This window comes from Lonchura striata, chromosome 1, assembly GCF_050655825.1.
Source record: "Lonchura striata isolate lonStrDom1 chromosome 1, ASM5065582v1, whole genome shotgun sequence".
In the NCBI taxonomy this organism is placed as follows: Eukaryota; Metazoa; Chordata; class Aves; order Passeriformes; family Estrildidae; genus Lonchura; species Lonchura striata.
Window position 1 is genome coordinate 99,632,881 of NC_140703.1, and position 25,667 is coordinate 99,658,547.

General features: G+C 38.3%; 1 protein-coding gene across 13 annotated transcripts in view; it reads right to left on the reverse strand.

Annotated features, from left to right (window-relative positions):
* ARHGAP6 (Rho GTPase activating protein 6) overlaps nucleotides 1-25,667 on the reverse strand; it is a 308,982-nt gene that overhangs the window by 43,002 nt on the left and 240,313 nt on the right. For all 13 annotated transcript variants that reach the window (XM_085584543.1, XM_085584540.1, XM_077781592.2 and 10 more), the window contains one exon: nucleotides 15,036-15,195. In XM_085584543.1, coding sequence (XP_085440669.1) covers nucleotides 15,036-15,195 — 160 coding nt within the window. The remainder of the gene's footprint in view (nucleotides 1-15,035; nucleotides 15,196-25,667) is intronic.

The following is a 25,667-nucleotide window of genomic DNA, read 5'->3' on the forward strand; positions in this document are numbered from 1 at the left end:
ATACTTCCGAAAAATAGTATTGTATCAGTCCAAAGTGCTATTAGGTATGGATGGATTGCTATTTTTAATTTCCACTTTGGAAAAGTTTAAACCACATTGTGATAAAAGCTGTTGGGCTGTTATCCAGCCTTTTGTGTCAATAAATTGTCAATTTATGTCTTCTTTCTGCAGATCAACAATACACTGCTCCTTCAACAGGTTCCACTCAAGAACATTAGCAAGATTAGAGAAGCACTCAAATGACAACTGTCACAGTGAAGGAGGCTGTGGTTTTTTTCCTTTGCCACCCCATTCTGTTTTCCTGAAGGACACCTGTGCAGGCAGCTGTGCACATCAGTTTGTTTTTCAGAAATGGACTTGATCTGTACAGTACTTACTAATTTATACATTTGCTGCATTTTTCACTGCAATGCATGCATCACTCCCTAGGCATCTATTTATTAAGACTAGCACAATGAATATTTAAAAGATCAAGACTCTAGAATCAAACCCCTGAGTGCACATTAAATTGCTACTTGACCTGTTTTTCCAAAGTGTTGAGCACTTCCAGGTTCAGTTAATGCCAAAAAGACTTTTCTATTTGAAAAATTAGGTCATCTCTTTAGGACCCTGTCAGTGAACCACACAGTCTACAGAATACAAGGTTATTTGTACTGATCTATTGACTTTTGACAAGAATTGAACAATCTGACTTCTGAGATCATCAAAACTTAAATATTTTGGGTTAAAGTTGAAATTCATCTGCAGTGTCATCACTAGCACCAGTTTTTAGAATTTATACTATCAAATCTTTAATTTTCTACAGGTCATTTGAGAGCTTAGATTTCTCTCTAAGTGAGACCATGGTTCTACAAACTAGGTAATAAGAAGTCATTTTCAAACTGAGGATATATAAACTTCAGCTTTGACAGTTAAAACATGAAAAGAAAGAAAGAGAACACTGAAATTTTTTAAAATTATTGTTCTGTTGCTTTGCACAAGACCACCTACCAACCACCTACCTTCTGTGACTGAAAGAGAGGGAGTGCAGGCTGAATCCTGTTACTATTTGTTTCCAGTACTTCTTTATTCAATTTTTGTTTATGGAAATGAACAAGTCTATTTGATAAGTAGAAGTGTTGCTCAGCATAAGCTAAAGCATCACAAATTAGGTATAGAGAATTAGCTCAGAACTATATAGTTAGTGGCACATGAAATTAATACTCAGGAAGTCTTGGCCAACAGCTTCAGATTATGTCATTTAATAGTCAATATCATGTGAGACCTGAATCCAATGTGCTTTTACTAAGTAATAAATTACACAGTAAAAAAGTACAACAGCGCCCAAGCTTTGTACATAATTTCTGGGACAATATTACAGTATTAGGCTTCAGATAATGAAAAAAAAATACCCTCTCAAATATGCTTGAAGTGAACCTGTAACAAAAATAGGATTCTTCAGCACTTTCCTTATACATGGGCTGGTGGATTATCTATATTGATTGTATTCCTTTTACGTTACTTACATGCAAGAACACTTTTTATTACTCAGAAACATATTTCATAAATTCATAGAAATCCTTTAAACTAATTTAATTCAGTGGGCTTTTGACATAAGAGATGATATGCTGCTGACAGCACTGGAGAACAAAGAGAACTTCCCATTTATTGGCAAGTTCCTTTGCTTAAGAGAAGTAAGTTTCTTGTCCTTTTAGGGAAGAATGTTTGCCAAGTTCCACACTTAAGGGTTATTTTAACACAGTATAAAAAATCACCTATCTCAGTGATTATGATAAGACCCATGGCTCAATTATCAAAACAGAAACAGATAAAAAAGTTGATATTGTAAGATTGTAAACTACTTCTTCATAGTAATTCTAATTCTATTCATGGCCATTTTTCTTAATAACCACTAGTAATTGGATCTAACAGCACTTAAAGAAAAAAATTGTAATATGTCTTCTAAGATTGCAATCAATTCTGTCTTGAAAACTACTACCAATGGCACCACAAAGCACAAAGTTAGACCTCTTCTGAGCATTCGTTGGTTCACTTCACTCATCCACAGCAACTCATTTCCCAAGTGCCAGCCTCCCACAGCCAGCCTGTGTGCCAAATGTCAAGCTGCAGTCTCTCTGGCCTGTGCAATACTGTAAGTAATTGAGAGTGTCAATCAGACAACACTGCTAAATTCTGTTGACAGAGCACAATAAAGGCAAGACTGTACTTCATTCATTGACAGTTGCACAGTGTTTGTGGTTGCAGCCGCTTCATTGGGTCACTATATAAAGCAAATTTACTTCTGAATATGCACTTGGGGCTGCTCTGCTGAAGAAGAGGGTGCTGGTTTTACTTAGCCATTTCTGTGACTATAAATGTCCATCTTGAAATATTTATTTTTTAAAAACTTGTTGAAATGCCCTGTCCCCATGCAGTAACTTCCAAAGGACTGCCAGCTGCAATACAGATGGGAGACAAAATTCGACCAGAGAAACAGGATTTTGGCACATAAAGCAATTTGGAAGGGGGAAGTCTGAGCCTTCACATATTTCTTATCACACTCACCATTTGCCTCAGCAATAAACACACAAGACCTCCATCAGTGATGCAGATCACTGTATTTATTGAGAAGCCTTGGACTATTGGCCCATTTTTCCTTATGGTCTAATGTTCTACGCTTTATTTCACTTTGACTTAAATCAGCATTTCTTTGTGCTTGTCAGCCAGCAGCTGATGGAAGAAAAGCCACAATCATTCAAGAATATCCCACAGCTGCAGTCATGACCTTCCAGGTGGCATCTGGCTCATAGATGCACACCTCAGCCCACAGCACCAGGTTCAGGCTGCTCACCAATGGCACCACATACACAACAGAAACAGCTTTCCTCTGATGCTGCCAGAGGAAAGCCAGTTTTTCAGAAGGCACATCCCTCCTGTTGGGCTATGCACAGGGGGACAGGGACACCTCCTGACCCAAACCCTTCTCACGGCAACCGTGAGAAATCAGGAGAGCTGCGGGGAAAATCGACTGCGCAGGAAACAACTGCACAGACAAAAGTTTTAATTCACCTCTTCCACAGCCCAGTAGACTCTTTGGTAATCTGTGGTTAATGCATCTTCTTCAGACCTAGGCTTCAGTCCCTCTGGACTAATTGTTAATTGTTCCTCTGGCTACTAATTGTAAAAATGAAACACAGACAAATTACAAAGTCCAGCTGTGCCGGTTTTAAAAAGTTTAAAAGTTTAAAAGCTGCACTATACACAATTTCTTTGCTGTTGAACAGTAAGAATTTGGTGATACTTGTAGAGAAATTAAATTATTTATCTAGAATGTATTTGTACATTTCCATGGAACTCATCTAGAAGGTAAAACTGATGGCAATATCAACTATTTCAAAAGAAAGCTGCATCCCTACAGGAACTACAGTTTTATTTATCAAATAACAGTTCACAATGACCTGATACAAATTTTAAAAATAACCCCAAACAACCAACCCTACATTAATTTGCTTGCCAGATACTAATGGATTTTTTTATACACATCAGTTGGTACTGAACAGCTATTCTGAAGGCAAAGGAGATATATCAATTTATATTAGCTGAGCATATTACCAGTAGACTGATTGCCCTGTCTTTTAGGAAAACAAATCTCAAAGGTGTACTTCCAAATTAGACTCAAATCTAGAAAAATGCGCTATGTCTTTTGAAACATATTTGCAAGGCCTATTTCTATCAAAAATATAGACTACAACTGCAGTGAGATAGGCATTAACTCTCCTTCACATAAAACCCAATAAACAAGTAAAAACAAACAAACAAAAACATAACCAAACAACAAAAATCAAACAAAAACCCAAGACCAGCACCACCACAACCAACAAAACAACAACTTACTTTGGTCACTGCTCTAATTCAGATAGCAAATACTACCCAACTCCTGTGGCTAGAGGAATCATAAGAAATCATGACATTTCCATGGTATTTGCCTACATGTTCCCTGGTGCATTTAAGGACTTAATTAGTCTCAAAATATATATGTTGTAAATAAATAGCTACTTTTGTATTTTCAAATATGTTCTTCCATGATTCTCTGTCATGAAGAGACTTGCATTAACTGGTGGGCAAACGCAGGTGCAACATATTCTAAGGGTGAGAACCAAACCGAAGTTGATAGGGAATATGGAACTGGAGCTCTGGAGTGAGGTCAGGGCTCCTGAAGCCACAGCCAGAGGGAGGGGGATGTCAGAGCCCACCCATGCAAGGAGAAGAGCTGGGAAGGAGCAGCTTCCCAGGCCTGCCCGGGCCACTGCACTCCTGCTGTGCAGGAAGCTGCAGGTCTTACAGATGAACACAACACAGCTGCACCAAAAGAAACACTTCAGCAAGTACAAAGTGGATGCCTGCCTTGTTTGTGCAAGCTGTGTATAAATATCCTTAAAATAACAGAACTTTTAATAGTTGCAGAATTTTTCAAACCATCACAACAAAACCAAGAATAAAGTTTCCTATCTTTCCTTTTAATTTGATTTTTTTTTTTTGTTTGAAGTATTCTTTAATCTTTTTGCATTTTATCTATTGACTAGAAGTAACTGTGTTGGAGAAGTCAAGGGGAAAAACCCTCTTCAGTTATTTTGTCATTACTGTAATGAAAACATAAATAGTTTTTTTGCCATTTAAATATTTTCTAACTAATAATACATTTAAGATGGCTGCATTACAAACTCTATGGAACAAGATATTCAGTAAATTTTAGAATCCAAGCACTAAATTATAATTGTCTGGGAGCTGATTTGTTAAATTTTTAGCTGGACTCCCATAAAAAAACTCGTTTTGACATGAAAATAAACAGTTGCTCAAGTGCTTTTCTATACTAGAATGAGAAAAATGGCTGCTGCTGCCATACATAGATGGGATGATGGAATTAACTCAAAAAACCCATGCAAAGCTACCTGGCAGCCTTTAGAGGATTAAGAAGGAAAGATCAAATGCCCTTGTATGTGGCTGTTAGTGGAAAGCAGCAAAAAGCAGGTAAATTCCTGGAAAGGGAAAACAGATAGATACACTATGCCAGGTCTGACTTCCCTGTGCATAAACACACTCAGATTTTCAACTCATACACAGCTCTGCTTGCTTCAGCACCTACATTAGCACAGGGTTTCCCATGTCACAAGAAGTCCCAAGTCATACTAATGCAACAAAATAATATCAAAATCCCACCTCCCAACCCCTTTAAACAAAACCCTTAAAAAAAAAGCCATAGAGAGTGGTCCAGGTCTTTTAATGGAGCACATGCCTTGTGTCAATAATGGAAGTAAAAAATGTGTCTAGGCATAGAGAAATCAGAGGGAACCACTCCTTCTGGGCTTCAGGGTGTGTTTGCTACATTGATACCGATGACAGGATTCATGAAACAGTAACATCAAGCAGCAGGTGTAGGACAAAATATAGACGCTACTTTTTCACATTATAGCAGCATCCACATTGTGACAGGAGCTTCCCTAACCTCCAAAGATAGGAAAGTTCCTCACTTAAATAGCCTGTGATACATCAGGTACCTTGCTGCTGTCCTTCTCTCTAAGTGGAAGACATTCTGAAACAGTGATGATGGGCAAAGGTTTGAAAGCTTTGAGAAAGACTGAACAACACTCCCTTGCTGGAGTGTTTTTATAACCCAGAAAAACTATCAACACTAAAACAAGTAAAATAAAAAAAAAGAAAAGGTTAAAAATTATCTACACTAATAAATGAAAACAACTACAGTCAATGAAAGTATTTTAGTTGTACTTAAAAAAATTCAAAATACCAAATGAAAACCGAACAGGAGCCTTGATGCTATAGTTTGAGATAGAAAAATACAAATACAATCTCTAAAACTACTTTCTGTTCACTGGGGAAGCAGGGTGTGGGGGAGAGAAATTGACTGCCTACTGGTTTCAACTACTTAAATAAAAAGTAATTTTATAAGGTGGAGAGGAGAGAGTAGTTTGATGCTATTGCTAGTCAAAATATCTCGATTTAATAAGGAGAGTCACCTTCAATCCAAACACTACAGTGTGGGCCAGGGCCAGAACAGATCCAATCACCAGCTGACCTTGCATTTATTGTTATCAATAAAGTCACTTGCACACCTGTACTGGCAGACGAAGAAGCAACCAAGTTTCTTTACAGCTCAGATCTTTCCCCCCACATTGCTCTTGGCATGAGCATGACTTAAGCTTTTCAAAGGAAGAGGAAATCCCTCTAACCCTCTGGAATTTAGGAGATCAGCCAGTGGTCACAGAGATGGTTCAGGGCACCCAGGTCTCCACTGTCTTCTGAGCATTGCCTAGTTATAACTCCTTTGTGTAAGTATGTCCTCAGACTCTCACCTTAAAGAAGACACACAAGAAAATAAAACATCTTTCATAACTTACTCTGGGACTAATTAAACTAGTCCACAGTAATCCTGCTCAGAGCTGTAATGAAGAAATGAAATGAGAAAGGAGCTCTCAGTGTGTGGAAGTGAAATCATGGTGCAGCAGGTCTCTCACTGGACAGTTTGGCGCTCAAATAACTGAGCTCTTATCCGCCTGAAAAATGACCAACGGATCTTACTCCTAATAATGTCTCTTTGTAGTAATTACCTGCCCTTTGTATCATCAATCATAACAGAAACAGGTGTTGAAAATGTAAACCACACAGAAAAAAAAGACACAAGGAGCTCTGTGGAGAACACTTGGGTTGACTTCCTGCACAGAAATAGAGTCACATGGACATCTGTCTAATCTATTCTTAAAATCCTTCAGCAGGAGATTACATCTCCATTAAATCTCAAGGCAGCCTTTTCAGTGTAAAAGCCTAACACAAAGATATATATAGTACCACAGGTCTGATAAAATAAATCTATCTGGAGTCACTTTATCTTTTCTAATCAGTATCTAGAGACATTACACTTCTGGCACCAACCACAACTGCACTTAAATCATGCCTGTGGAAAAACTAGAGAAAATTTTTCTACCTAAGGCAAGACAAAAATCATCACGAATATTCCCTAATGCACTTCTGAAAGGAGCAACACACACAAGATAATAGAAATAAGTCTGATTTTCAACTGAAAATTTTGAAGAAATATACTGGAAGAATACATATTATATTGATGTTCCATGTTGGCAAAGCTCTGGCAAAGGCAAGCAGAACATGGAAACTGGTAGGCTGCAATGTCAGTATTCTTAATAAAGGTTCAAAAACTTTTTCTTTGGCATCTATTTATTGGCATTTATCCTTTGGTTTTGAATCACAATAAAGCACAAATTCACAAGTTACTATCAAATCACTGGACATATACATTTGACTATTGGCAGTAAGAGAATAGCCCAGATGGGCATTCAGAATCAAAGGGTAAGTACTATGTGAAGCGTTAAAGAAAGATTTGGCAGAACACATCCAAGAATGTCTCTGTTACACTAGTGTTCTCTCAAAGGAAAAAAACTTGAAATAATTTTGAAAAGCAGTTTTAGAGCCTTCTGATGTGTATTTTGCTTCCCAACACTGATTCTCTCTACTACACGTCTCAACTTTGGAATAAGGCAAATGGTCACGATCAATGTTTTAAAATGAAAGCTGAGATTTTCATGTCTGACACTAATATAGACAAAATACCAAATATACTTATATGTACTTCAAGTCATAAGCTATTTCTCCTAAAGAAACTACATTAGATAGGATTTTTTTTTTTTTTTTTTTTTTTTTTTGGTCTCAGAAGTGATTTTTAAATTCCACAGGACATAACACCAAATACATGTGGTGCATATATAATATCAAATATATCTCACAGCAGCCTCTGGATCTGATGTTTCAAAACCAGTACCCTAAATGTACAACAGACATTAATAAGCAACTGCCCTAGTAATGAAAAAGCCTGGTCACAATTCCATCTTCTCTAACTTTTCATGATATTTGTATATGGAATCATGGATTATAATATTTCCTTATTTACCTTAGGAATTTAAGCAAGATCTCTTTCCTTCACCATGAAGGGAACTGAAAGACTCCTGCCTTGTCAGCACTCCTGCCCAAAGAGCTCCACAGCTAAGTATTCCTTCAATGTCCATCCTTGTCCTCATTCCTTTCCTCTCTCTCCACAAAATACACCTACACAACAGGCAGGTTCTCAGAAGTTACACAAATCTTTATTTTAAATGTGCTAAATTGTAAATTTATTTTGTCATATTTGCATTATCAGTGCCATTGATTTTTCTGTGAAGCCTACAGCATTTTCTACCTCTGTTCCATGTTTATATAGCACAATGAAAATGCACACTGCTTCTCAAGGCTCCTAGCTATTTACAAAATACTATTTAGTAAAAAGACAAGCTTTTTTTTTTGTTCATAGTGGTTTTTGTCATGAACAAAACCTTTTCCTTTTAAACCTATTAGCTTGCCTCTAATTGACAGAATAGATAAGTTGAATAAAGCTTTCCTGATGTAAACAGACATGTAAAACATGCTACGTGATACAACAAAATCTTGGAAATCAATTTGCTGAGCACAGCATAGTCTTTTATTTTAAAAATTGCTTCACAGCAAAAATTAAAAAAAGAAACATCCCTCCTTCTTAAGTTTTGAGATAATAAATTATTTCCCCTGTTACAATGTGAGAACAATAATATTCTTGCAAGCTTCATGTATTTCCATTTTGTTCTTTTCTCAACAGTGGCAAAAAAGTGAATTCGAGAGAAAAAATCCCAACAAAAAAATTCTGCAAATTTCCTTACTGGGAGGAAAAAAAAATTAAAATTTTTTTCTTTTTTTCTTATCTCTCTGCCTGGAAAAACTCCTGTCACCTTCACTTTGATAAATGCCTGTGTAGCGTAGTTCAAGATTGTGTCTCACAACCTCTACCCTGCAGCAGCTGGGACTTCTCCTAGCTTAAAACATTAACTCAATTTTATTTCCATTTTTTTCCCCCCCGGACTGAGAGATACTTGGTTTTGTTTTTTTAGGATGAAAAAAGGAATCCCTGGAAAAATACATTTTTCTATGAAATATTTGAAGTGGAGGACACAGGTGGGAAGTTTCAGTCTGAAAATCAGCAAGCTAAATGGTTTTTATCTCTGACCAGTCTGTCTGATACAACATAGCCAAGATTTACTAATGTAGCATAAAGGAGGAGAATTTATCTCAGCCTTACTTGCCTTAAATATAATCTTCATGAACTCTACTACATTGAAAGAAAATCCATGCACTCATAAGCCTCTGCCAGAGACAGTATTTATATGAGAAGAATCAGCAGAGGCTGGCAGCAAGAGGGGTGGTAATAAGCCTCTTCACTCAGAAGATACACTGACGCCAGTTCGAAAGCAGCCAGTCCCTAAGCCTGTAAGTCCACAATGTATATGCTACAGTTTATGTAGATGTTTTCCACTGCCACAACAGCTATAATGTATGCAACATGGTCATTGATTAAAAACAATGAGCACTTTGGGGCCCTCACAAAAATGCAAGCCCAGATAAAAATCATAGTCACTTCTCAGTGTTAAGGAAAATGAATAATGAAATATAATGGCAAGTAATGTAAGCAAAAAACAGATTGAAAGAAGTACGCCCTGCCAAAATAAACAAGAAGCATAGAATTGTGCAACTCTTAATTCCCATTTCTATTCAGAGCTTAACTGGAATGTATTGGAGGCAAAGTACACAAATGAATGGCAAAAATTCAGAAAGCCCAGCCATATTTTCCTTCATTTCAGAGGCAGGGTTGTCTCAGTTCTCAGTCTATAATGACACAATTATCCAGCCCTGCTTCTTCAAACTCACCTTTACTAAAACAAGTTGTACAGGAGACCAATGCTCACTTCATGTGAGCAGATGCACAGTGTCACATGTCACAAAGCTTGCATACAGAAACATACACCAGCACATGTTGAAGCAGCAGCAGCTCCCCTTAAAATTACTTTCCTTAAATGACTGGGACTGCATTTAGGCTTCTAAACCTACCCTTACATCCTATTCATTACAACTACACAAATAACCCAAGAACCAGATTTGACAGTAAAGTTAAAAATTAATTTCTCTCCCGCAAAACATCACATTATCAAAGAATCATCAAGGTTTGAAGAGATATTTAAGAACATCCAGTCCAGCTGTAAACCCAGGGTCAGCATAACCACCACTAAACCACATACAACCCCAAATGCTCTCCTCATTTATTCTTGCTCTCTACAAATCCTCCAGCCCCACTGCAAAGCTGAGAAGACAACATCCTGTTAGGAGCTAGAAAGAACACAAGAATTCATTTTCTCTTCTTGAATAAAGAGAAAACCCAAATGTGATCCCTGAGTCTCAAATCCTATTCAAGCTCCTTCATCAACAGGTTCCCATTATACCTTCAAAACCCAGGCAGATGCTCTAGGAGCTTAATTATGGTTGAAGCTCTAATTCCCCATTTGCTTAACTCCTAGTCATTCCTATCCCTGCTTCCAAACACAGGGTCAGTGAAGTGGGACAAGACTGTTAAGAGAGTCATTATAAACATGAGACATTTAGGAAACTGATCCAATCAAACCTCATTCAACAACCTCTCAGCTCAAGAGATACCTGGAGCCAATGAACAGAAGAAAATGAGCTCCTCTGCTGCTCTGATCCCAGTTTTACTCTGCAGAAGCCATCTAACTTGAGTTAGCGTTTGCTTGTGAAAGCCTTCTGCAAAAGGTTTATTTTTCTCACTATCTGTGTGCAAAGACATACACAAAATCAGATGTCACCAAAAAGTAAGCACACCTAAGGCGAGTTGCATCACCATTTTTTTCTCCTATTTTAAAGAGAAGATTGACTTCCCTGAAATGAGAAAAGACACACTAAATTGTAAACATGAACTGCAAAGAAGCATTAGCAGAATGGTACTGTTGTGCCATTCAGAATGTCAGCAACTTGAAAATCCTTTACAGAGTAATTGCATTGGTCAAGAAACTGCGTAATGCTTTGCCTGGAAATGACATCCTTTTGCAACTTAACACACTAACCAACACAAGATAAATGATTCTTGGTTTAGTTTCTGGTGGCAAATGGGGGAATGACATGGGAGTACAAAAGGAGTTGATTACAGAATTTGGAAAAGGCAGAAAAGATAGACAACAACAAACAAATGTGAAACATCTCATCATATATGCAGAAAAGCAAGACAACAAGAAACAAATGTGAAGCATCTCTTCATATATCACATATCATATTAGTACCTCTTAATCATCTTGAATTCATTTGAATTACCTGCTTTACTTCAATTGTAGCATATTTTAAATGACATGCTGGTTAAAGAAATTCCTGTAGGTGGTGATCCCTCCTCTGTGACTCAGTAACAGCATGTCTGTAGTTGTAAAGATAAGGTTGAGGCATTTGTACTCTGGTTTAACCTCCATCCAAGCATGTTTGGCACAAACACTTGTTAGCCATGAACAAAGAAGTTTTGCTTTTCACCATACCTATGCCAGCAAGTGTAATTATTCAAATCCCTACAGGAAGCAAATGCCCAGCAGGCACATGCATGTTCTAATGTAATTCTCTAGCAAGTTTTGACAAGAAGCCAAAGAACCACAAAGAAGTCCAACTCTATACACAGCTTTCTAATATTTCTAATACATAAATAGTTCCACTTGCCTCTACTCATTAATGTTTTCATATGGCATTCTCTGAAGTAGAAGAGAGCTGTAGAGTACATCTTTCATTTTGCTGGATCTCTCCAGAACTACAGAGCTCCTCTAGCTCTATCAGACAAAACTAGTTCTACATCTCATAGTCCTAACAGTTTGTTTTTAACTTGAGTCTGGTTTTAACTTGATGGCTGTGATGGAATTTAATTTTATTTGCATTCTTGCTTGCCCAAAGTGCCCAAGACAGCTTCATATAGATAAAACTTGAAATTCCCAGATTGCACATGATGTTCAAACTGTGACGATTAGCTGGATGGCTGCCTGTAAACTCTTCATCATAAATTTTCATTCCACACATTTAAAAGTGATAGGAACATGAAGTGGACTTCAGAATGTCTCTGCAAAGGGCCTAGACTAATCTGTAACAATGTCAGAACATGGTAGATTCTTATTCTCCAACCAAAGTACCAGCACAGATGTAGCATGATGGATTGACTGATTATTATATATACCCACTTCAAAATATTATTTATTTCTGCTGTCAAAACTGGTGCCAAGCTTTGAAACAGGATGGACAGTTAAATACTAAATGTATCTTAATTCTAGCTATTACCTTCACTTCCCTCAATTGATGGTATTACAACATTTTAAAACTCAATTGTACCGGCTATTCCTTTGTGATGTATACCTTAAAACACAGAAAATCTTGTGATCTGGTCATTCAAAGCAAGAATGCAGATTTGAAATTATTTGCCTCTTAATAATCTCATTGGTACATCCAAACTGGAGAGCAGAACTGAATAGCCAGTTTATTTCTCATTCAAACTGAGCCACGAGATACATGAAATGATGGAGCCAGCGGTAAAGATGAAACAGTAGCCTGGAGTTCCTGACTTTTTCAAATGCCTTTCATTTTTAAATGTTTAACAAAAATTTATATTCTTGCTTAGTTTCTATGCTTACAATTGCACTTTTCAGACTCAATATATCTAAAACTAATTTCATGTTTCATATTTACCCATGTGTATACATGCTGTGAAAATAAAAATAGCTCTTGTGTGTAATTCAAACCTGAAAGACACCCCAAATACTTGGCCTTTCATGGCAGTCCCTGCAGGAAACAGCAAGCAGAACACGAAAGCAATACTCACTCTCTAAAGCTCAAAGTTTCTGAACATGGCTCAATGTCCAGATGGAGACTGGTGACAAGTGGTGTTCCTCAGTGGTCCATTTTGGTGCCACCACAGCGTGGTATCTCCATCAGTGACACAGACAGAGACACTGAGTACCTCCTCAGAAAATCTATCAACAACAGCAAACTGAGTGGTGTGGTTGCCAGACCTGGGGGATGGGACACATCCAGAGGGACCTGGACAAGTTTGAGAACTGGGCCCAAGGAAACCTCGTGAGGTCCCACACCTGGACCCGGACAGTTCCCGGCATCCACAAAGGCTAGAGCTGAACGGATTCAGAGCAGCCCTGCCCAGAAGGAGCTGGGGGTGCTGGTGGATGAGAGGCTGGACATGAGCCAGCAATGTGCCCCTGCAGCCCAGAAAATCAAACACGTCCTGCATTGCATCCAAAGCAGCATGGCCAACAGGGTGAGGGAGGGGATTCTGCCCCTCTGCTCCACTCTGGTGAGACCCACCTGGAGTGCTGCACACAGTTTTGTGGTACTCAGCACAGGAAGGATATGGACCTATTAGAGCAGGTCTAGAGGAGGGCCACAAAAATCATCAGAGGGCTGGAGCATCTCTCCTACAAAGACAGGCTGACAGATTTGGGGTTGTTCAGCTCGCAGAAAGAAGACTGGAGAAATCTTAGCGCAGCCTTTTAGTAATGAAAGGGGGATTAAAAGAAAGACGAGAACAGTCTTTTTAGTAGGGTCTATTCCAACAGGAAAAGGGGTAATGGTTTTAGTAAAAAAGAGGATAGATTTAGAGTAGGTGTAAAAAAGATATTTTACAGTGAAGGTGACACTGCAACAGGTTGCCCAGATAGGTGGTAGATACCCAACTTCTGAAAACATTCAAGGCCAGGTTGGATGGGACTCTGAGCAACCTCATTTAGTTGAAGATGTCCCTGCTTATTGCAGTGGGTTGGACTAGATGACCTTTAAGGTCCCTTCCAAACTAAGCTATTCTATCAATGTATATACTTGATTGTCTTGGATGATATACACACATCCATCCACATATGTGGGACCTCCATATGTGTATTTTCATCTCCCTCAGGAACAGCCATTGGCAGTTCAGACTGTCAGAAAGTATTGGAATGCCCTTAGTGTTCCAGTTCCTCCTATGAATATCCTATTAAATTGTCTTCCTGTTAATCAAACTGTTTTTTTAGAGACCAGGGAAGCTGGTGAGGCTTGAAGAAATGTATTAAATACATCTCACTACAAACTGATGCCTTCCTGTATGCATGAAGTTGGACTTTGTTGGTTTTGGCAGGAGTTTTCTGCGGATCCTAAAAAGCTGATGAATACAAAAGCCTGTCTCTTTCACATTTGTTCTTTTCTATGTCATTATTTTCACATGCTGGACAACTTTTTTTCTGCTTAACTTAGACTCATTAAAAAATTGCTCCTGTGGCATCACTGTGTATATGCTACTACACAGTCACTCTGATCAAAGGTGAGAATTCAGCGATCCCTTGTTATTCCTTATGTAAGTATACAACTGCAAAGAAACAACAGGAGAGCCAGACTTGCAGATGACTGCACAACAGCTATCTCTGCTATGTTTGATCCACAGCCTACAGGAAACAACAGAAACTTTCTCATTAGTGAGGTTTAGATCTCTTCCATGGTAACCTAAGTACGGGTCTACCACATGCACGTATCCTGCATCAGGGTTCTGATAGCTGAGCTTCTCCTTTTCATTTCATCTCCTGTTTCCTAGGAGTTTGATGTTTTATGCTGAAAATTAACTTGTTTTCTAGGAATTAAGCACCATTTTCTTTAGGAAAACTTGGGTAAGACTCATATTATTTGACATAAATATCTTCACTGTCTATGTGAATTAGTGACATTTGGCTTCCTTCACAGACAATGTTATACAGAGTGAAAAAAAGCACTTCTATGGTAAGATCTACCTGACCTACATAGTAATTTAATTCTGGATATCCGGAAAAGTAAGAAAAGCATTTTTCTCCCAATTGAGTATTAAGACATCCTGGCATGAATGGGTCTGATTTAGATTATCTACCCTGTAGACATCTGCCCTTGAACAGACAATCCCACTCCCAGGTGGCCCAAATTGGACACAGAAGACAAACAACTTTATTCATCGTTTTTACATAATGACTGTGGTTAAGCAAAACTGAAATAGAAGGCAGTATCTGTGGAATAAGAAAAACCCAGTGTTTGCTGCTGTGATATGAAATCAGTGGCTTAACAATCTAAACAGAGACAGCTTATCAAGCCCTTACCTTTGGGGATAGTAATCTGACAGCCCAGGTCACAGTCCTGCTGCAACTGATAAAAAGCCACTTCCTGCAGCCGAGCACGCTCCAGCTCCGAGAGGCTTTGAACGGGAACTGACTTCAGCCGAACACTGCGCCCTGACATGCTGTTCCAAGTGAAATCACCCTGCAGGAAATCAAATGGAAAAATATGAAGCATCATATGGTATGCACACTTTAATAAACAGAACCATCTCTTCTACTGCTAGAAAAAACAACACAGGTTCTTCTCACCAAAAGGCCATCTTCTTGGACATCTCTAACCTTTCAAATATCTTTATTTTCCCTACAGCAGCATTCCTTAAAAGGAATACAGACATGCAAAACAAGAAGTCAATTCTGTCTGAAGCCATTTAATCAAGTATTGTTGCAAAAACACTAGGATTCCAGTAACAAAAAGCACAAAGCAGGGAAGGGGGGGGGGGGGGGGGGGGGAAGGCACCCTTGTCTGCTTTTCCCAGTTTTTTTTCTTTATCCAGTATTTGATGTTACTTAATTCTCTTCCTGAACCATTGGTCAGAGCAGCAGACCTCCAAGGTCTCCCACATATTGCTAATCCAACTCCAGCAGACTTGGAGAGTGCACTGGCAGAGCCCCTTTTCCAACACCACCACTGGCAGAGCCCCTTTTCTCATCTCCTCCTTATGACTGAGTTTAGAATGTGATTGACTAAAGGACAAGATATTCCATGTTTTTGAACAGCTGCAATAACAACCTATTTGTTAACATTTATAGAGGAAGACAGCATGAGATATGCTACATCTCTGTAGGTACCAATTATGCTTGGAGAGCAATCTGAAAGCTTTAGCTGTTGCATATTCCACCTGTGAGAACCTACACAAAAAACTATTCTCCTAGTATTCAGCTTGGGCCAGAGAAGCAATCATCACTCAAAGAGAAAAGTGAGCACAAAGACAAGCTTAAAGCCTGACAATTAACTTAAAGTAAGACTTCCAGAATTCATCTCAAAGAGCACAGATCAGTACAGGGAGAGAAAGAATTTGTTTTTCATTCTAACCATGTTAAAAAATAAACATCAATCTTGTCAGTAAGTACAATCTGATGCAGCTGTTGATAATGAAAAAACTGATGCACATCAGCTGGGCAGTAAAAAACCCACCAATCTGTCTTTTATCACAGCACAGGAGACTTACAATTAATAAACTTCACTCTCATTTTCAGTTTAAATTTCAACATCCGTACCTTTACTGCATGCTATTTTTTTTCCACTGTAGACTTATGATTCATCTGTTCTGCACATCCATCTGCAGTCAAAGGATGTCCACTGACTTTAAAAATTATTGGCTGAAACTCCTTAATATAGAAACCAGTAAAATTTTACTTTACTTAGCAGTTACGTATCCTTTGCATGTAAACATCTTTGTGCACATTTCCATATATTTTGCCCATATATGTGCATGTATATTTATATACACACATACAACCTGTACATACATTTGTATTTAAACATATATGCACACCTATGATTGTGTGAGTGTATTCATATAGAGGTATGAGATAAAACAAATGTGCAGCACCATTTAGCAATACAGATTAATGGAACTACAGAGTCAAATTACAAAACAAAAGAATACAACGCTCTTTTGTTGTGATTCATGAAATATGTTTGAGTTCAGCAAAGGATTTTTTCTTCTTTTTTGCCAGAGTAGTTTTTGTAAGTCATTAGGCAATCACATTATTACCTAAGATTACTAATAAGATTACCTTAATGTCAACAACTGGACCTCAATATCTTAATGCATTTTCTATGATCAATGTCTTTATAGTGTTTATATGCACATGGGCCACATATGCAAAACTTCTGGGCTGCCCCAGTAGTTGACCACTGTAATTTGTTACTTCATTTTTTTGCCTCTTCAGCTGTTCTTGCTCTTCTGGTGCCTTACTGTTGACTAACCAGATTTAGTAACCTCAGACTAAAGGTTTGCACAGTGTTACAAGTCAAGCTTTGTAGCTTAACTCAAGCAAAACCAAACCAGCAGGAGTCACATAAATCTTATTTGAAAAACTGCAAGTAAACATTTACATTTTTTTTAAAGCTGTTGTCATTTATAGATAAAAGTGATCAAGAACAGCATCCAAAACCAGACAATGTGTACAACAAAACTAATTCCTTTCCAACCCTGATAATGCAAAAAAAACTTTACAAGCACAGAAGTATGCCATTCAGTCCTCATGAACATATAACATATGTATTCTACAGTCAAGATGGTACAGATAGAGAAATATAGGTTTTTATGGTGGAGTTTAGGGGCATTTTATCTTAGTTATTTCTCCATCATGAGCATTTTCATGAACAAAAATATCACTGATATATCTACCATAAATATTTTAAATCCTAACCCTTAATATTAAAACAGGAATGGGAAGCAAAAATTACACCCCTAAGAAAATGTTTTGGTAAGAGAATACATGTCCTGTTTCCTGCAGACCACAAAAACCAAATGCAGCATGGCACTTTTAAGAATTACCACAAATTAGGCAAAAGTTTCTTAACTGAATTCTGCATGAATACACAAATTATTCCTCTTTTTCAAGAATGAAATAGAATTATGAAAAATAATTTATAAATTATAATGAAATGAAAAACCAATTACAATACAATTACAATAAATGAATAAAGGTTTTTATTCTGCCAGTTTGCCAAGGCCCCAATAAGTTCCTCATGCTCATTATTTAGCTAAAAACAGTCATTTTTAACATTTGCACCTTGCAATGCCACCACAGCGTGCAAATCATTCTGCCCAATTGCTGTGCACTAAAGAAGACATTCCTTTTACACGCTTGATGGGTTTGATAAAAAATCTCTGCTAGGTCACATTAACATAGGTTTTTATTATGCTAATGGAACACATGACTAATAAACTAAAATATTTTTGGAAAATTATGTGGTAGATAGGGCCAATGAAATCTCCTAATCTTTAAAGGCTCCAAATATGTTTCCTTGAAAAATTCTGTTTCATTTTGCAAATATATTTCACTTATATATCACTGTCTTCTATGAGTCAAAACACAGTATTTGAGAATTTAATCTATTCAAATACTCCTATGCTTTACAAAACACAAGGTAAATTAAAGGCCTCATGATCCTCCCAAAGCACTGCACAGTTATACAAACAGCCTGTAAATTATTGCAAAATCATCCAGGCTTGGGAGCAGTCCAGAAACGTCAAGCTCCCTTGAAGAATGGGTGCTGGTGTAATTACATCTGCCTAAAGCTATTCAGCACTCTGTGGGGTAACCAAAGGAGGACAGGGCAGCACAGATATGAAGAATATTTTCTGTTTCTCTCTCCATATGAGAGGCAACACTTAACCAGCCTAATTCAACATCAGCCTGACCTAGCTGTTAGCTTAAAAGGAGCAGAAGATCTTTAAGCAACAAGTCAGAATGACGTTTCTATTTGAAATTCACGCCCATATGCATTCAGAGAAGTACACAGGTTGCTCTCGTTATTCAGATTATAGGACTGTAGGACTGAATATGCTCTGCAAATGACTCTATCACCAAGAAGAAAAAGGCAACATACAAACAGAAGAGTGTAAACAGAAATACTGTTCTGAGATAAAGTGATCACCCTGACAGGACATCAACTGCTAACTGCACAGCTGCCTTTATCAAAGAATTTTATGAAACCATAGTCTAGACTAAAAGCTTTCTCTGTTTTTCCCCACCAACCAGTCACTTATTTTTCCTCTCAGGTCCACAACTTCAGATACATTTTCTCTCTGGCATACCCATTAATATCTAACATCTTTCCTCCACTCAACTGGTCAGTTCACTTACCAGGTACCTTAAATATTAGAGCAGATGACTCAGCAAAGAAGATTACTGGAAAACTGCACCTTTTTTCTCTGAAAAATCTGAATCTGTCCATTTTCCTTGTACTTCTTGTCCACAGTCATAAGCACAATCATAAGCACATTTTTAATAAGATGCAGACTGCAGCTTTTCTGATATTCTTTCAAGCATTTTTTCTAATAGGTTGGTGTTTGGTAACTCCAAAGTAAACGTTGAGTGGTACATCCTGACTTAAGTAACACCATGCACTTAAATTAATTTTAAGTGTGTCTGTGGGAATCCAGGACATCCCTCTGGCTAACCTGGCTGTCTCAAGACCCTGGCAGGGGGCTCAGAGACATTGGCACAAAGTCAAAAACATCCGTGGCTTTGATTTTAGCCCATGAAAAAGGCTGCCAACTTTGTATAAGGAATTACAAGCCAAAAGCGTTTTAGTAGTATGGTCGTTGAATTAACACAGGGTGAAAAAGAAATTTAGGGTTTTAAAATAAGGGGTTCAAGGGAACAAGATGGAGGGATTTGGGCATTCCTGACCTTCTTCTTCCTCTTCTTGCCCTCCATGTCTTGCTGTGATGGTGGGCTTTTTCTGTTGGTTTAAGGTAGAGAAATACTGTCCAACATAAATGATAGGTATTGGCATGTTATTGTAAACATAGTACACGTAGTTTTGAGTATAAAATGGTAACACCACCCAAGGGGGTTGGAATCTGTCACAGACTGACCTGCTAAGCAGACCGCAGCTCCTTGAGAAAGCATGCTACAGATAAGAGAAAATAAACAACCTTGAGAAGCCAACCCTACGCATTCAAGACTTCTTTGGCTGTGTGGGCTGGGAGAAAAAGACATTTTACATCTTGGGGTCACCTTGACCTCCAGAACCCTCAGACATGTCTAAGCTATTCTTGTGTGCCTCTTTCTCCTGAGCCTCTAACAGAAAATCTTGCAGATGTCTTTTAGAAAAGCCTCATTCTTCTTTTTACAGAAACTGTCTGACAACTGCATTGAATGCTGAATGTAGATGCAGATCTATAGGCAGTGATCAATCTTAATTTCTGTGGAGTTTCAAGCCTTAGTGAGTTATGTAGATGGGAAATAAGGCTGGGAAATAAGAACCCTCACACATCACAGTTTTATAAAAAATAATTTAATGCAAGATGGAGTGTGTAATTTTTGTCTCATACCTTATTGCTATTGTTAATGACTTTGGTCTGTATTCATTTAGGTGAACACCATTATCAGATTAGCTATCTACTTTTCATTAGTCTTTTGCTCAAATCCATTTGAAACCACTAAGATCAAAACCAATTATGCCTACTTTTTTCTATCCTAGCAACTTTTAGCTATGTGATTGTATTTAGATGGGCGTCCACTATCAAAGAACTCAGTGGTTTTGCACAAAAAGATTGTATTGCAAATATTTGGCAAATATAGTATTAGAGTGTCTTACTTCTGTTTAATTACTTCTTTAAGCTTTCTGAAACCATCTATCACTGCCACTTTGCAACCTTTTGCTTCCCTTGGTCATTTATTTCAACTCTCTCTACAATTATTTCCAGACTCCTCAGGCATAAACTCTCACAATTTGGCTGTTGGTACAGGTAATCCCTCTTCATTTCCCTGGTGTTGCCGTTAGTAAGAACCAAAACCAGTTCTGAAGTAAAAGTCAGCTGCTTCAGTACAGCTACATACTCTGTGCTATTGAATCAACATACAGAATACTGCTCCTGGACAGGATGAGAATGAAGGAGAATGGGGAAAACTAATTTAAGTAGCCCTTTAAGCATTACATGCAGTTAAGAACTGCATGGAAACTCCTTTACTAGTGCCATCCTAGATAACCACCTAAAAATTAATGAAGAGTTAAAAAGCAGTAGATGGTTCAAGTGTGCTATAACCTGACTCTCTCTGCCACCCTCGTTTCAGATGCTCTTCCATAGCATCCACAGCTCAGTGCGTTACAGGCAGCACACTGATTTCCAGCAGGCATTGCAAACTACTGCAACCTAGGATGCTCTCAGATCACACAGATGCTCCCAAGTATCTGCTACTACTGCAAAAGAATTCTTTCAGATAAATTAAATGCCACCTCTACACTATACAAAGAAGCACAAAACTTGCTGTGTGACATCAACGCCTTCAGAGGAAGAGGTCTAAACATGGATGTACAAAGTATGGGGCCCCAACAATTAATCTTCATTAAAAAAGACTGACTTCACTAAGGTTGTTATCTAGGGTGACATCCTGTTCCCCTTGACGTCAGTGGCAAGATTATTAATATAATGTCACCACTAGGAATAGAGTAAGTACAGTCCAGATGATTGTGTGTTAGTTTGAAGCCTAGCACTAAAGTTACCTTATCTCATGCTATATTGTATTTATGTGCAGTTTTGTCAGAAAGATCACATCTTACAAAATACTGGTTAAGATATCAAAACTACTTAATGGCAATTAATATAACCACTGCATTGCCAAAGACAGACACTTCCTGAAATCCTGTCTCATTCCCAAGGCTGGAATTCCATGTATTCAGGATCAGTACTGCAAGGCAACCCCTGTGGGAACAATGGAAAGCTGTATTCCACTCAGGGGAAACAGAATTCACAGAAATACTTCAGCTAGCAAGAAGTCATGAACACGTGTCCAGGTAAATATACCCATTTCAGACTATTAATTACAGTGGTGATTTCCATTTAACAGAATAAAAACTAACTTTAGTCTAAGGATAAACAGAGAGCAGAACAATGACCATGCTTTTACAGCAGTATTAAAATTGTTGAAATAAAGGGGAAAATATTTCCGGATCAACCTTTCCAAGTTTTCTAAATGCCTCAGGATACTATTTCATGTTTAGAGTATTTATAAAGCATTCTCTTACAAAAACCTGATGTGTAATGGAGATATATTTAATTCCTTTTCTGACATTAATAAACCTGAATGATGTACAAAGGTATTGCCCAGCAAAATATTAATCCCTAATGTATGGACTCTATACTGAACTTTTTCAACCAACCTCCAAAAGTCAGAAAGTTCCCCTAAAATGCATCAAAATATGTGGTCGGATTTTTTTGATTTCTTACTTCAGCAGATATCAATATTTCTTAAGGGATTTATCAGGAAGAACCGCAATTAAACCAGAAGTGGCCAAATACCTTTTTGGCTGTTTCAAAACAAAGACAGAACACTTTAAAAAGCCCAGATCCAACTTCAGAATTGCAATTGAAATTTTGTTGGTCTTCACATAAATAGATTTTTGAGTGTTATCATGCATGAGAGAGAACTAAGCCATATTGCAATACTCTGAATTTTGCTGCAGGTTAAGGGTACAAGCAGTGCTGTCACAACAATGACTACATGAAGTAACAAGCTGAAAAACTGCAGTATTTAAACCATCTGAGAGCACAGTAGTAAGCTACAAAAGTTTCATCAATCTCAACACAAAAGATTTGGGATAGCATAGCTTCATATGGGAATGATTTTTCCTTCTATTGGTTCATTTACTGTACATTTTGAGAGGCTGGTGCTAGGTTTTTCCAAGTGTTAAAACTTGCTCCATTTGCACATTTTCCAAGTGTTAAAACTGTTCCATTTGGAGTAACAAGAACTCTGCAAGCTAATGGCAGCTGAACCAAAATCCAATACAATAGCCACACAAATATTATTTTTAGTGGCAAAGCTGCCTTAAATAGACCCCACACCTGTTCCTATGACCAACACAAACAGGATCCCAAGAGCCCTCGGCGTTCAGCTGCCTGTGAAGGTGAATGAAGAACCACAGCCATGATGCACTGAAGACTGGCATGGACTCTCCAAGTTTTCCTGTGCCATGGGTTATGGAAAAGGGGGACTCTGCCCTGAGGACAACTCTTGCTCAATACTGCAGGTTACAGTAATCCATTCATTCCCTGAGTGCCATCTATTCAAGCTATGTCCTTATTAAATGTAAAGCTTCCAATGAGATTATGATTATTGAAATAGTGCTCTTTCTCCTATGCCTAATGAGATAAATGTTAAGCAAATAAAATAGTAAGGCTGAAACTATATGTGAACTGTATTTAAACAAACTGAATGAAAAAAATATAATTATATGTCCTATCTGGATATATGATCCTGAAGTGGTACAAAATATCCTGAGGATATACAAATGAGGCTCTCTGCTTGCTCAGCACAAAAATTAACAATTTCTGCACCCAATTAGAGGTATCAATGTTACCACAGCCAATACTTTGAACAGTTAGGAGTGGTATCTATTTGTATTATGGTCTATATAAAAGAAAAAATTGCAACATTTTAGAAGAAAGGAAATTACTTACTATTTAAAAGAGAGAATGCATGTGAAAGAGTACACATTGTAATTTCCAAGCCTGCAAAAATTGTATCTGCCAAAGTATTGTACACAAAGCTAAAAATATGTATTTGAGTACTTTATCTTACTTCCTGGATTTTGAGCTTTTAAGACTCATGCAGATTATATGATCTAACATGGATACTGTCAGAATTTCGTAACAAAAGTTAAAATCAAAGAATTCTATAGCTCCAAGACTAAGATCTGACCAACAGTATAGTCTTTAATTCAATACAGAACTCTATTCTTACTGTTTCAAGTGGTTCATACTAGTCTTTTCTATAAACTTGTACGACTGACAGAAAGAAAAATGAGGTCTGTTGCACACAGGAAAACAGTCATCCGACTACCTAAATACCAGATCTGTCTGGAAAACAATTCTAGGGCATTATTTTCTTCTTTTGGGGGAGAGTGAGGCTGGGAGTGATTTACTTGATAGGTACAAAACGCAAGGCATTTCTAAATATTTACATTTGGTGAGTAAAGTGACAGCCCTCCATTACACAGCTAAAACACAAAGGACATGGGAAGACGTCTGTACTACCTGACCTAGAACTAGAGTTTGAACCAGACTTTCACACAATCATTTAGGTTGGAAAATACCTCTGAGATCATCATGTCCAACCTTTGTCAGGACACCATCATGCAAACTAAACCGCAAGCACTGTGTGCCACGTTGTCTTTTCTTGAATAACTCCAGGGACAGCGACTCCACCTTCTGCCTGGGCAGCACATTTCAATGTTTAACAACCCTTTCAATGAAGAAATTATTCAGAATGTTCAACCTGAACCTGCCAAGGTACAACTTGAGGGTATGTCCTCTCCTACTGCTGGATACAGAGAGCAGTAAGATCCCCCTTGACCTTCCTCTTTCTCCAGGCTAAACAATGCCACCTCTCTCAACCACTCCTGACAGGATCTGTGCTCCAGGCCCTTCCTCAGGTCCACTGCCCTCCCTGGGACATACTCCAGCACCTCAGTGTCTTTCTCGTGGTGAGGGGTCCAGAACTGGACACAGGATGTGGGGTGTGACCTCACCAGTGCCCAGGACAGGGGAAAAATCACTTCCCTTGACCTACCGGCCACACTGTTTCTGGTACAGGCCAGGACACCATTGGTCTTCTTGGCCCCCTGGCACTGCTGGCTCATGTTCAGCCACTGCCAACCACCACCCTCAGGTCCTTTTCCATTGAGCTGCTTTCCAGCCACTCTTCCCTCAGACTGGGGTTGTGGCCAAAGTGCAGGACCCAGCACTTGGTCTTATTGAACCTCATGTTGCTGGGCTTGGCCCACGGATCCAGATTTACCCCATCCCAGACAATTGACCTACTCAGGCATCTACTGCAACATCTCCCCCCTGCTATGCTGAACTTCAGTAGAGTTTGCCAGTGGCCTCCAGAGCCATCTGCAAACTCATTACATGAATGGCTACTCTCAGAGCTGACTTGGACACCTCTAGCAGTGACCACCCACCGACTGTTCTGTGGCCATGTGTGTTGCCTCATGTCCATTCTCTTTTTCATAAGCTGGCTGAGATAAACACTGAAAAAAGGTTGTAGGAGCCATTTTCTTATTTGAGGAAGTTTTCTTTCAGTCATGAGTTTTTATCACCAGACAGCAGTGCTGCAGTGTGAGCGACACAGGAGTTCTGGAAGGCAGGGACAAGTGCATTTCAAATATGCAACAAGTAAGCAATTAGCTTTTATAGAACAGGAGTTTTCACTTCTTTTGCTACATAATCACTCTCCCACTGTGTTCACGTGTGCAAACACCACCCTGTGCTACACACTGATGTCATGCAACCCAGGACAAGTCTGTACCAGTGAGTGAGTTACAGTGCTCTGCCAATCTACTCCAGTTTATTGGGACTGCATTTCTTCCTTTGTTTGTTGGGGATTTTATAAGATTGGGGATATCAAATTCCACCCACACCAGCAGCTCTTTTGCTGATTCTGTCTCTTTCCTGAAGACCCCGCAAAGACATTCTCTATGGAAAAGTTCAGAAAATACACAAACTGTAATTACAAGGAAAAATACTGTGAGTACAAAGATGTGGTTTTTCACTCCTTAGTGTTATGAATACTTTTCACCCATGCAATTACTTTTCCTCTTCTTTCTATACAATGAAGCACAATATGATTGATCCCTTTTTGCAAAGCACAGGATATTACATTAGGTTACACAGGACTATTTTGGCATTGCATATAAAAAATTTACTGTTTGCACACAAGACTCTGCTGATTTGCCATTAAGTTTAATACCAAACAGAGCTTAAATATTTTTTAAGAAAACACTTCAGCTATACTGGAACTATACAAACAGCTCTGAATGGATATATAGCTATAGGCCAGACTGATGGATCTTTGTATGCACCTGGAAAGATCACTAAAAAGCACCTTAAAGCTCACCATTGTCTTTTAACATAGAGGCTTATT